Source organism: Ceratotherium simum, chromosome 29, assembly GCF_057802395.1.
Source record: "Ceratotherium simum simum isolate JZ-2026a chromosome 29, ASM5780239v1, whole genome shotgun sequence".
In the NCBI taxonomy this organism is placed as follows: domain Eukaryota; kingdom Metazoa; phylum Chordata; class Mammalia; order Perissodactyla; family Rhinocerotidae; genus Ceratotherium; species Ceratotherium simum.
Window position 1 is genome coordinate 7,072,022 of NC_141928.1, and position 13,751 is coordinate 7,085,772.

Sequence of the window (13,751 nt, forward strand, 5' to 3'; positions counted from 1 at the left end):
ATGTTCTCCTTGCCTTTGGGGCCATGTCATGATGAGCCAGTTGTTTGATCTTTAAGTCTTAAAATCGCCAATTGGAAAATAAGATAGTGCTCGCTGTTCACGTTTTTTAGGAGACAAGGTGATTTTTTTTGCAGCAGTTTCTACAGATACTGTATTTTCATATTACAGTGCAGCTCACTCACATAATACTATGAATAACCAGTGTTTGTCCTGACACACAAATCTGTAGGCTCATTTTGGTGAAAAGATGTTGATTTTTCAAAAGTAAATTCTTTCAGAGAGAACCTTGACTTGGCATCTGCGAGAGCGGGGCAGTTCGGGCTCTTCCCCGCCTGATGTCTGTCTGAGCAACAACTCGCATCAGGAGACGTGAGCTGTCCTGGAAGCCCAGATGCGGGGGCTGTTAATTTCTTCATCTAATGGACTCCACTATGGCGGCTGTGTTTTTGGCAAGATGTTCGCCTTCCCTTTAGAGATAATGGGGTCAGGGGCCTGTCTTTGGGGTGAATATAAATCAGAGTAGACGGGGCCAGTTCCTTTGCTTTGTATTCAGCCTTTTATTTGCAAACATAAATTATCAGTAAATCTGTCCTCTGTGACAGTGTCTCGGATCTGTTGGTGTTCAATGAGAATGAGGAGAAATAACTGGGAATCAACAGTTCTTTATAAGGCAATGTGATTAGTTTTAATGAGTAAAATCTGGAAATTTTATACTCCCCTGATTTTCCTAGATTTTTACAAATTTACAGTGAACAAATATTCATCATCTCTTCAAGCTGACCACACACCAAAAGAATTTCTATTTCTTTTATTTACTCTCCCTTTTTTTGGGAGGGGACAGTGCTGTGACTCATTTATTACTTGCCAAATTTTTTAAAGAATGTTACTAAAACTCTGAATTAAAGAACAAAAACTCACAATCTTTATAAATCAAAATCCTCATTTTTCTGTTTCCTTCTGGATGTCACTTATAAAGGTATAGATATTTATATAGAGAGAGACAGCTATCTCTCTCTATATAAATATCTATCTATAGCTATCTATATATAGCTATAGGTAGATATATTATATATATAATATTTAAGAGTATTAGTCCTAGTATAGATATAATTTATATTTTTCTTTATTCCTCATTCAATCTGTATTTTCCATATTTCTACATGAAAATATATAGTTGTAGTAATTAGAATTTTAGTGGCTATGTATTATTCTAACACTATTATAATTCACTTAACTAACTCTTTATTATTTGATCTATAGACTATTAACAGTTTCTGATTATTTAGTTATTTAGTTAGTTATATAAACAATACTGCAGCGAACTCTTTACTTTTATAGCTGTTTTCTTTGTGTGTAGGGTGGGGATTATTTCTCCAAGCTAAATTCCCAGAAATGAGAATATGAGGTTAAAGTTTCCATGATTTATGGTTCCTGATTAAGCTTTGGTCATTTATAAGATTAATGGTCTTTTTTTTTTTTTTTTTTGTGAGGAAGATCAGCCCTGAGGTAACATCCATGCCAATCCTCCTCTTTTTTTTTCTCTGAGGAAGACTGGCCCTGAGCTAACATCTATTGCCAATCCTCCTCCTTTTTTTTTTTTTCCTTTATCTCCCCAAAGCCCCAGCAGATAGTTGTATGTCATAGTTGCACATCCTTCTAGTTGCTGTATGTGGGACGCTGCCACAGCATGGCCGGACAAGCGGTGCGTCGGTGCACACCCGGGATCCGAACCCCTGGCCGCCAGCAGGAGAGCGCGCGCACTTAACCGCTATGCCACGGGGCCGGCCCCAAATTAATGGTCTTTAACAGAAGTAGAGATGGGAGTCCCAAGTCGCTAACTTGGATGTGAATTGACTTATCTGAGATGTGGGTAATTCAGTTGCTTCAGATATATTTCTCCTTAAGAACTACATATTGTAATTGCACTCTTATTAGCGGTTTTTGCACATTGAATCAAGTTATTAAAGAATTTTAGAGAGATCGTTTGGTTCAGCTCCAACCTTTGAGTCTGCCTAGAGTTATCCACAATGATCACCACAACCGCATATGAGGGATTTATGGAAATCTGTGCTCCAGAAGGGGAACCAGGAGGTTCCAGCCAACATTTACTGGAACCTCCAAGTAAACGTCTCCCAGCAGGTGGAAAGTATGGTTCATCACAGCGTGTTGGCCATGAGCAGAATCACTTTTTGGCAGTGGTTATCTGAAGAATTCTGGAGGAAACAATTATACAATACCTTCAGTGACTCACTAAAATTTTTATAAACCTCAGAGAATGCTTACAAGACCCACATTACTTAGCATTGACTGTTAAAATTTTTTTCCCTGAGGTTTCAGAAATGTTTAAAAATTGATACTAAAAGCTATAACATTCCTCTTAAAGTTAGGTGTTGGATAGGTCCTATTTATGAACCTTATGAAAGGGCTTAATTTCCTATAAGGCAGTTCTGCAGCATGGACTGACTCCAATATTTTTAGAACATGTTTTTTGTAAGAGATTACAGCAAATGGAGAAAACTTAACATGAAGGAAAGCCAAAACCAAAAGGAGCTTATATATGATCAAGCTAATTACAAATCTACTTCTGATTTATTCGGTCCTATTGAGGTTCAACTGTGGATACTCTGTTATAAAGCCAGAACCTGTAGAAAGAAAAGCAGGACGGACTTTAGATTTCATGATCTGGAAAAAGGAGCAGTGGGTTTCAATGGCAGCTCTCCCTTACTGGTGTTATTGCATTTATTTAAATAAATCAAAAAACGAGAAGTCCTTTTATCTTTCCGTTGTTGGTCTTTTGCGTGGGTCATACTGATGTAACCCCCACTAATATCCCCTGGTTTAATGTATCTCTAGAAAGTGTGTTTTGTTTTGTTATGTCTCCTTTGTTTTGAAAGCACATGTGATAGTGGCATTCTATTAATTAAGGTCCTGTCACCACTGTGGTTCTGTCGCCTGCAAAACCATTGGTGGTGAACCAAAGAAATTTTATTTTATCATTTATGGGATAACATACTTAGTTATCAGGATATTTCAATTCTCTTCTCTTTTCTTTTTTCAATTCTCTTCTTGATTTCGTGGATTTGAAATGTGATTTGGGTTTTGTATTTCTCCCTTGTACATTGGAGTGAGACCTTCTTTTCCTTCTAAGAATTGTGAGATCACTTGACTGTTTTGTGTCGCGCCTGACTCTCCTATATCCTGTCACCTATTTGACATCTTCCATTAGATGCCTGATGCAGCCTCACCCATTGCACCATTGTCAGTGGAGGCCCTGGAGCCCAGCAACAATGTGATTGATGCCCCAGGGGTTGTGCAATGCAGTGGACCTATTAATTCATCCAAAAACAAACTGGATTCCCCAAACTCCTTTTTCATACCTCATTCCAATCTGCGTTTCCTCCAGTCAGTGAATAACACACCTTTTCAACCTGGTTGTTCTGGCCAAAAACATAGGGCATCCAGGACTTCTTTTTCCCTTACACCCATTTTCTATATAACATCAAGTCTTGTCGGCTCTACCTTTAGTAAATGTTCTGAATCCAGACTCTTCTCACCACTCCTTCCATGTCCATCCCTAGTCCAGTCCCTCACTAGCTCACCTGGAGGACTGTCCTACGTCTCCTAATTCATCTCTCTGCTTCCGGGCTTCCCCCGTAGTCAGTGGTCCAGCTCTCCATCCCCATCTCCACCACCAGCTCCCTCTTAGGCAAGTGCAGCAGCCTCCTCCCTGGTCCCCTGCCACTCCTGCCGCCATGCAGTACATTCTCTGCACCACAGCCAGCGCAATCTTGTGATAATGCAATCAGATCGTGTCACTTCCTTGCTGAAATCTTCCAGTAGCTTTCTATCGTGCTCACATGGCTTGGGAAGTTGCTCATGGTCTAGCCCTTGCCTGCTTCTGCCTTTTCCCTCATCTCAGTCTAATTGCATTGGCATTTAGCTGTTCCTTGAACACACCGAGCCCTTTCCCGTTTCAGAGCGTCTCCATTTGCTGTTCCCGCTGCCTGGAAGAGTGTTTCCCCAGATCTTTTCAAGTTCACTCCTCCACTTTATTCGAGTCTCTACTCAAACATCATCCCAGACCACCTTATCTAAAATGCCACCTGCACCCACACCATCCCTCTGTGTTCCCTTACCCTCTTTATGTCCACTAAATTTCACAAGGACGGCGACTTTGTTTTCTTCCCATTGCTTCCTTCTACCTACAGCAGCACCCTGCACAGTGGGCCTGCAGTTAACATGGGTTGAATGAATGACTGAATTAGATCTTAAGACCTTTCAACCCAGGGAGAGATTTCTCTTCTAAAACTTCACCCATCGACCTGGCATTCTATCTAAAACTCTTATTGGCAATTCTCCTTGTTTTGGTTTGGAACTAACAGCTTTGTACCCTCAGAAGGGATCAGGCGAGGGATGTGAGTCATTCGCTGCTTAATATTGATCATTTTAAGATCCTTTCATCCTAAGAGCTAATCAGGATTCTTCGGAGGAATTAGAATTTTAAGGAATGTGGAAGAAGGGATTATTTTGAAGAACAGACGAAGCACTGTTGGAGTCTAGATAAACTATGGGTGTGGAGAGTTCTGGGTAGAAAAGCCAGCATGAGAATAGCAGAGGAGCGGTGGGGAGAGAGACACCAGGAGAGAAATGAAGGGAACTTGGCCTGTGCTGCTGGACATGGACTGGGCCGTGGGTAGGGTCCCCTGCCCGGCGCCCAGATGGTCAGTGTTGGGGTGAAGTGAAGCTACTGAGCGTGACACTGGGAGGTAGGCATTTTAGGAACTTTAAACACGTTCATTGAGAAGATGTTTTTATTATAAATGAATTTGGGAAAATAGGCCTTACTGAATAAGAGTAGAATGCAACTCGTGTCACAGACGTTTCTGGGTTTATGGTTTGGGATTTAAGTGAGGGAGCGACATGCTCACTTGAACAGGTCTGAAGGTGTTTCAGTTTTCCTACACGGTCCACGTAAATATCTACATACATTTATCGTAACATTAATTAATCCCAAGTCACGCTTAGAAACTGCTACTGTTCAAACCCCCACACTGTGGGTGTTGAGGAAATTATCGTGTTTGTCACAGACATATTTTCTGAAAGCTGCTTTTTTCTTTGCCCTTTTCAAGTTTTTGTGTTCCTTTGTTTTCATCTGTGGAATCTGAGTTTTAAAATTCCAGATGGTTGACTGTCCTCAGTTGAGTATTTATTCTTTTATTTTTTTTCCCCACTTTTTTTTTTTTTGAAGTGGCTGTTCTCACATCAATGCCATATTTTGCATTTTATGTAGTTTTAAAAGTTAAATATAGATAGAATTAAATATATATATACACACACGTATGTATAGTAAACATGAGCAGCTGTTGTATCTAAGTGTCGAGTATGGATGAGAAACAATCTCAGTTTGTCTGTTCGGCCTAAGTATGATTTCTTGCAGAGCAGTAAAACTTTCTTGGAAGTTTTGTCATTGTAGTTTTTCTTTCAGTTAATGCTTGCTTATTTTAGGTTCCCTGTGATTTTTATCTCAGCTACCTCTGGTGACTGTGAAATTTCTAAAAAAATTTCCAAGGATGATTTTATTTGTGGGGATTTTATCTGTATATTTTTAAGGTCCAACCAAAAAGTTGAAATGAAATTCAGTAAGTTTAGCTATCACCCCAGATACCATCAGGCATTTAAAAAAGTCTATTATTATGTTTGAAGAGAAACTAAAGCATCTTATTACAGGAGAAAGTAAGGAGCGTTTTTCTGGGTCTCTAGAGATGGCATTTCCTGTCTCTCCTCTGATAGGAGAACAGAGCTCTGATGACTTCACTCCATGGCTCCAAAAGAAGTGCTTATTATCTTTTTCTAGAGAACAATTCTTCTTTATTTAGAGCTTGGAGGCACACTTTTTAGAGACACACTTGCTCACTGTCCAGTGAAGAAATGTTTTGCCATTGTTGGTTAATAAACAACAAACACATCTGGCAAGCTGGCTTGTTTGTTTAACTTTGTTAAAATAGCTTTTCCCAGGAAAGAGGGAAAAATGGAGCTGGATACAAATGACCACTGCTATCTGGGTCATGTAAGCTCCCAACTGTAAGGAGGGCTTTTGTTCCTTCCATTAATTTCCTAAGGGATCAGGCAGCACAACGTTTTTTTGTTGTTTTTTGTTTTTTTTTTGTAAGGAAGATCATCCCTGAGCTAACATCCGTGCTAATCCTCCTCTTTTTGCTGAGGAAGACCAGCTCTGAGCTAACATCTATTGCCAATCCTCCTCCTTTTTTTTTCCCCCCAAAGCCCCAGTAGATAGTTGTATGTCATAGCTGCACATCCTTCTAGTTGCTGTATGTGGGATGTGACCTCAGCATGGCCGGAGAAGCGGTGCGTCGGTGCGTGCCCGGGATCCAAACCCGGGCCGCCAGTAGCGGAGCGCGCGCACTTAACCGCTAAGCCACCGGGCCGCCCGCACAACGTTTTTTTGTGTGTGTTGTAGTCAAGTAAATTTCGGAGGAACACATACTATGAAAGAAAGATTAGGAGGAAAATCACCGACGCCTGGATTTTTTCTTAACCTCACATGAAATGTTACCATCACAAGTATCCTTTTCAAATTATTGTTTTAGTCCAACAGAATTGTGGCTGAGTCGTCTCATGGGAGACAGCTCACCGGTCAAGTCAAGGTCCACACTGTGCTTGAAAAATAAATCCACATTTATTGTTAAACTCTTAAATGAAGAAGTGGCAAGAGAATTTACTATGTAGGTTTTCAATCAAAATTGTTCCTCATGCTTCCAAAATATGACCTTTTTTTTGAAGACCATGGTTGTCAGAGAAGATTCTTTTGGTCATAAAGCCGAGTCAACCTTTCTGTGCTGTGTCCGTCACTTTCTGCGTGTCTTTGTGTGTGCATCGTCTCTCCACCCAGGACTGCCCTAGCTGTAAAGGGAGCTTTTGTTTTGTAAAAACATTCATTTTAAGAGTTGCCGTAGAGATGGAGCATAAACCTAGAGCACAGCTCTGAATTTGGTGCCGAGGTTTTATTTTTCTTTTTGCGTCTGTCTTTGAGTCTCAAAGTAAAATTTTGGGGAATGGTGATATCTTTTCAGCGAACTGCAGAACATGATGGTCCTACTTGCGAAATGGGGATAGTCTTCTTGACAATTTGAGCAAGTCACGTTTCTGAATGGACGAGGGACTTGCAGGACTGAAGATGCCTCACTGGGAGGGCACAGCCAAGCCTTTGTCTCTCCCAGAGCCTGTTCCTCTGTCTCCCTGTCTGCCCGTCTCTCTTTCCCCTGAGGACCTCCCTCACTCCTTCCCTCCATTCTTTTTTAAAGTGATATATGTAGCTTTCAGAAAACTGCTTGCGTTCTGTATAGCACTTCCTCCAAAGTTCAAGGTTTTCCTGACTCTGCCCTCAGCGCAACTTCTTCCTTTTCCCTCAGCCTTGATCCCTCCTTGTGTGTTGATTCCTACCCTTAGACTCGGTCTCTTTTCTCTTTTATCCCTGTCTCTATTATGAGACTTGAAAAATGAAGCCCCAAGGGGCTCCTCTTGCGTTCATAGAGACCGAAAAATTGCTGGATGGATAAAACTTGCTGTAAAGAGGCGCTTAACACAGTGAAACACAACCTCAAAAGAGAGACAAGAGAACATTCCCTTATAAAGGAGCACTGTTCTTAAAAAAAGAAATCTGGTTTTGTCTCCTCCTCCCTAGCCTCCTGATAGTCAGCTGTCTTTTGTGACTCAGCTAAGCATAGGTTCCCGCCAGGTAAGATGAAGGGTTCTGTGGCTGTGCTGAGGGGAGGGGGCCTCTTCATTTCTGCCTCTCTTTCGCCTTACCTTCTCCATAGCGCGTAGCACAGCCCTGCCACCAATGCGCACCTTGTCTGTCTGAAAACAGACAGCACATTCAAGCCCAGTAATTGAAGGAAGGTCGTTTATTAAAAGGAGCATTTATGATGTTGTGGAGAGGGTTTAGGAAAAGCAATAAGGGATGGTGCAGTACCCTGGGGCTAATCACGGTGGGGAGCTGCTGTGGTCCCCAGGTCTCAAAGGGCAGGGAGAGCATTACAAGAACTTCATAGATTAGCTGCGGGGGCTGCCTGACCAGAGCTGTGGCCTTTGGTTGGAGGACCCAGCCAACGCATAGCATCTTAGCCAGGGGAAGCTGCAGATATAGATTCCCGCCCTCTGATATGCCAGAACCGCTCCGTGGCAAATCTAACAGAACCAGAGGACAAGGGAGCCTGAAAGGACGCCCAGAATCTGACCCTCTCTCACCACCCGCATTACTACCCCATGGTCCAAGTCTCCATCATCTCCGAGGTTTTGCTTCATAATGTGGCACTTTTTTTTTTTAATTTTATTTATTTGTTTATTTTTCCCCCCAAAGCCCCAGCAGATAGTTGTATGTCATAGCTGCACATCCCTCTAGCCGCTGCATGTGGGACGCGGCCTCAGCATGACAGGAGAAGCGGTGCGTCGGTGCGCGCCCGGGACCTGAACCCGGGCCGCCAGCAGCGGAGCGCGCACACCCAACTGCTAAGCCACGGGGCCGGCCCACATAATGTGGCACTTCTATAGTCTATACTCGGAGTCATCCATGGTTCCTCAGCTCTTTCAAACAAAAAGTCTACAGGACTCTACACAGTCGGCCCCTTTCTTCTCTGACCCCATCTCCTAATGTTCTTAAGGCTCAGAACCTGGTCTAGCCCTCTGGTGACCTTGCTGGTCAACACCAGGCACGTAATACCTGCCTCAGGGCCTTTGCAGATAGCAAGGAGGTGAATTTATCTTTAAGTTTAAAAAGATCTAAGTAATGGAAACTTACATCCACACAAAACTTTTACACAAATGTTTGCAGCAGCATTATTTGTAATAGCCCCAAATTGAAACAACCCAAATGTCCATCACCTGGTAAGTGGATAAACAAATTGTGGTATATATCCATACAATGGAATATCACTCAGCAATAAACAAGAACAAAGTACCAATCTATGGACAACATGGATGAACCCTGAAAACGTTACACTAAGTGAACATTACAAAATAATGAAAGCGTTATGCCAGTCACAAAAGACCTCGTATTGTATGATTCCATTCACATGGACCATCCAGATCAGGCAAATCTATAGAGACAGAGAGTAGAGTGGTGGTTGCTTAGGGCTGGGGAGGATGCGGGGCTAGGAGAGTGGCAGCTAAGAGGTACAGGGTTTCTTTTTGGGGTGATAAAAATATTCTAAAATTGATTGTAGTGATGGTCACATAATTTTGTGACTATACTAAAAACCATTGAATTTTACAATTTAAATGGGTGACTTGTATGGTATGTGAATTACATCTCAAAGCAATTAAAGATCTAAGTGATTGCTATCTTAATAAAACATTCCTGTCATTTTAACAAGTGGTATATATGTCTTAGAATTTGTTATTATTGTATGTAAAGTTTTAAAGGGAACTGACACTGTGACTATTCTTGTTTTCATTTCCCCTTTATTTTTTAACTCTTAAATTTCTTTGGAGTGCACTTGCTATGTAGCCAATATTTGAATGTTATTTAAGTAGATGAATTTTTTTTTTTCTCGTGTGTTAATAGGAGAAGGAGGGGGTACTAATCTTGGTGTGTTTTTCCCATCTCTAGCACTTTCACGATGGCCGTAAGGCACAGCAGCACATAGAGACTTGCTGGAAGCAGCTCGAATCAGTAAGTGTCTGTATAGATCTCAAGAAATGTCTGCATAGATCTTCTCATTTGAATTTAATTTAAGGAATCAATCAGTAAGCACAAAACAAACAAAAACACTAAAGAAATGTCTTTAGAGATTTTTCTAATTTGAATTTAATTTGTTTCTAGAAACCATTATCTAAAGTAAAATGTTGAGCCAAAAGAGCTCAAGTAGGTAGTTTTCTAAAAGTCATATGGAAAGAACAAAGATGCGACAGTTTTGGTGGAAATAAATGCAGGTTTTAAAATAACTTCCTGGGGCCCCCGTGGCTTAGCGGTTAGGTGCTCGCACTCCGCTGCTGGCGGCCCCGGGTAGAGATCCCGGGCGCGCACTGAGGCGCCGCTTCTCCGGCCACGCTGGGGCCATGTCCCTCATGCAGCAACTAGAAGGATGTGCAACTGTGACGTGCAACTATCTGCTGGGGCTTTGGGGGGGAGAAAAAAAGGAGGAGGATTGGCAATAGATGTTGGCTCGGAGCCGGTCTTCCTCAGCAAAAGGAGGAGGATTGGCATGGATGTTAGCTCAGGGCTGATCTTCCTCACAAAAAAATAAATAAATAAAATAACTTCCTGAAATTATGACATATAACAAATCAGTTCAGAGAAGAATGCTCTTTGGAGGTTTAGATAAAATCGTGTCTTCTCATAGGAATCTCATGGTTTCATTAATAATTATTTTCCCCGCCACCATTTTTCTTTGCTTTTAGAGTAAAAGACGGTTTGAGCGGGATTGCAAAGAGGCTGACCGAGCACAGCAGTACTTTGAGAAAATGGATGCAGACATAAATGTTACAAAAGCAGATGTTGAGAAGGTAAGGTGAAAGTGAGCCTTCGTTTCATTTCCTTTTTAATGTTCGACACATATCCTCCCAGACTGACAGTCCCTGAGTTCCCCTTTCTGATGCAACCGCAAAAGACCACTCAACTTGGGATCGTTTTCATTTTGTGTCACCTGTCATGGGCACCAGACGCTAAAATTTGGGGAATCTTCGTGTCATGATTCGAGCAGTTTGTTGATTTGTTTAGTTGCCAGGATGATATCATGGAGACCTAGACCATGAACGTACCGTGGGAGGGTGGTTTCCGGAGAGTGTGGCTTTCTCTTAGTGGCTTTTCAAAGAAAAAGTCAACCCCTTGAAAGCTGGAGCAGACTGTTTAGCACCATCTGGAAGAGCCTGGCTGCTTCTAATGCTTCCATTAAAAAGATAAAGAGGCTCACACTGCTGGCCTGACTTCTAATTGACTCATTCAGGTTGCTGACAGGTTATAGTTGAAGGCTTGTATTCGTAAGTCCTCTCAAAAGCCTTTCTCCAAATGGACATGTATTGGCAATTAGGAATATTTCAAAGCTTCTACTGGATCTTCTTGTGGGTGGGTTGTGTGTTTTCCCTAGAAGCTGAATTTTCTTTTTATGAAAGTCATCAATATAGTGTAAACAAAATTAGGCTGTTAAATAACAGTATTCATTCATTACTGCCCAAGGCTATTTTGGCATTCACAGCCTCATGTTTTTTTTGTGTGTGTGAGGAAGATCAGCCCTGAGCTAACATCCATGCTAATCCTCCTCTTTTTGCTGAGGAAGACCGGCTCTGAGCTAACATCTATTGCCAATCCTCCTCCTTTTTTTTTTCTCCCCAAAGCCCCAGTAGATAGTTGTGTGTCATAGCTGCACATCCTTCTAGTTGCTGTATGTGGGACGCGGCCTCAACATGGCCGGAGAAGCGGTGCGTGGGTGCACGCCCAGGATCTGAACCCGGGGCTGCCGCGCACACTTAACCGCTAAGCCATGGGGCCGGCCCTACAGCCTCATGTTTTAGACGAGGCGAAGCCCTGTGTTTTCTTAGATTTCTTTCACTTTTGCCAAATGACTTGGAGATGAGTTTAGTTTGAAAATTGTGTGAATTAGTTATTCAGTTTTGCCCAATTCTGCCAAGTTCCTTGCTTAAAAACTATGTATATATTAGTATGCCTTCCTCTAAAATTACCAAATATATTAAAATACATAGTCTCAATATCTATATTTGATCTTAAGTGGCAATGTTTACTTTACCAAAAGATATATTAATTTGCTGGTAAAATTACCATAAATTACCATGAATTTATCATGAGTTCTCATTAAATAGCCAACTCCCCCAAGTATTTAAAATGTTATTCAATTAAAATAGATTGACCCAAAGTTTATCAAAAAAACCAGTTTGGGTTAAATGAGGTAAAATCAGTATGTGTGTCCCAGAAACATATCTAACACAAATGTATGCATTCTTCATCAAATATTTTATTATCCTAAATGTAAAAGTGGAGTGATTTTTATTCATTTAAAGACTTTTTGAAAGAAACTACTTTTATGGCCTTTTCTTGGTGTAAAATCTGTCCACGCTCATTGTAGAAATATCTGAAAATACAAACAACTAAAAGAGGAGAAAAACATTAAAACATGCAACTATTGCTAATAAAATGTATTTTACCTTTCAGAGCCTTTTCTTAAAAAAATTGTGTGTATATTATATACGTACAATGTAAAGAATAATAACAAAAGGAACACTTGCTGATCTACAACCTATCTTAAGAAATAAAATCTTATTGGTGCCTTTGAAGTCTCCCTCCCTAACTTCATCCTTTTTCTCCCCACCCTAGAGGTAAAGTTTACCATTAATTTGGTGTCAGTCATCTCCTTGCTATTCTTTATAGCTTTACCGCAGTTATATTGTATCTCCAAAGAGTATATTTTGTAATTTTGCCTCTTTTTCACCTTTATATAAACAAAGTCATACTTTCATTTATTTTCTTCTGACTTCATTATTTTTCATGTGATATTATGTTTTTTACTTAATTCGTGTGGCGTATAGAACACATGACTTTTATATATTAATATTAGAGCCAGATGCCTTGCTTAACACTTTTTATTTCTGTTTCGGGTTCTCTGTAGAGACAGTCCTATCACCAGCAAGTAATGGCAGTTTTATTTCTTCTTTTTCAATCTGTATGCCTTTTGTTTACTTTTCTTATCTTCCTCTGCTGGTCATGACCTCCATTGTGCCGGTAGAGCAATTATTGTGGACTTCTTATCTTGTTCTTGATTACACAGAGAGTGCTTCAAATGTTTCCCCACTAAGCAGGATTTTAATATACCCTTTATCAGGTCAAGGGATTTCCCTTTTTTTCCTGTTTTCCCAGGAGTTGTTTTTAAGCTTGACCTGACATTGAATATCATCAAATACTTTTTCTGCTTCCTTTCTTCCATTAATGTGATGGATTACATTAACCAGTTTTCTCGTATGGAACCAAATCAGCATTCCTGGGACAAATCCAACTAGGTTGTGATGTATTATTTTTTTATACATTGCTAAATTCATTTTGCTAATATTTTACTTAAGGTTTTTGTATCTATATGCATTGAAATTGGTCGATAATTTTTTTTTGTCTCTTCTAGTTTGCTTTACTTATTAGTTTTGGACTGTTGCTCTTTTTTCTGTTTTCTGAAGTAATATACGTGAGATGAAATTAACTGTTCCTTAGATGTTTTGTAATGCTTTGTTGTGGGAAAGTTTCTAACTACTGATTCAATTCCTTTATCGTCTGCTTTTTCTTTGATTGATCCTGGTGGGTTATTTTTTCTAGAAATATATCTGTTTCTTCATAAGTTTTCAAATTTATTGGCCAAAACTTGCCCATAGTATTCTCTCACCTTATTTTTTGCCGCATATGTTGTTGTGTGCCTCTAATTTATTCCGTTTATTTATACCTTTTTTTGGAATTAATTTTCTAAAATCATTTTTATTAGTATTTTCCAAGAACCAAAATTTGTCTTTGTGGAGCTTCCCTTTTCTATTTTTATTTTCTATTTCATTTAGTTTCTTTTTCTTCTCCTTCCTCTTTTGTCAATGTCTTTGGATTTATTCTATTTCATTTTTAAAAATTTTTTTCTTCAAATGCTTACTTCATTTCAACTTTTCTTCTTCTTTTTTTTTTTTTGTGAGGAAGATCAGCCCTGAGCTAACATCCATGCTAATCCTCCTCTTTTTGCTGTGGAAGACCAGCC

General features: G+C 40.2%; 1 protein-coding gene across 16 annotated transcripts in view; it reads left to right on the top strand.

The window, feature by feature from the left end:
• The window catches only part of FNBP1 (formin binding protein 1), a 127,115-nt gene that overhangs the window by 60,843 nt on the left and 52,521 nt on the right, over positions 1-13,751 (top strand). For all 16 annotated transcript variants that reach the window (XM_087418926.1, XM_087418929.1, XM_087418925.1 and 13 more), the window contains exons 5-6: positions 9,629-9,691; positions 10,420-10,524. In XM_087418926.1, coding sequence (XP_087275052.1) covers positions 9,629-9,691; positions 10,420-10,524 — 168 coding nt within the window. The remainder of the gene's footprint in view (positions 1-9,628; positions 9,692-10,419; positions 10,525-13,751) is intronic.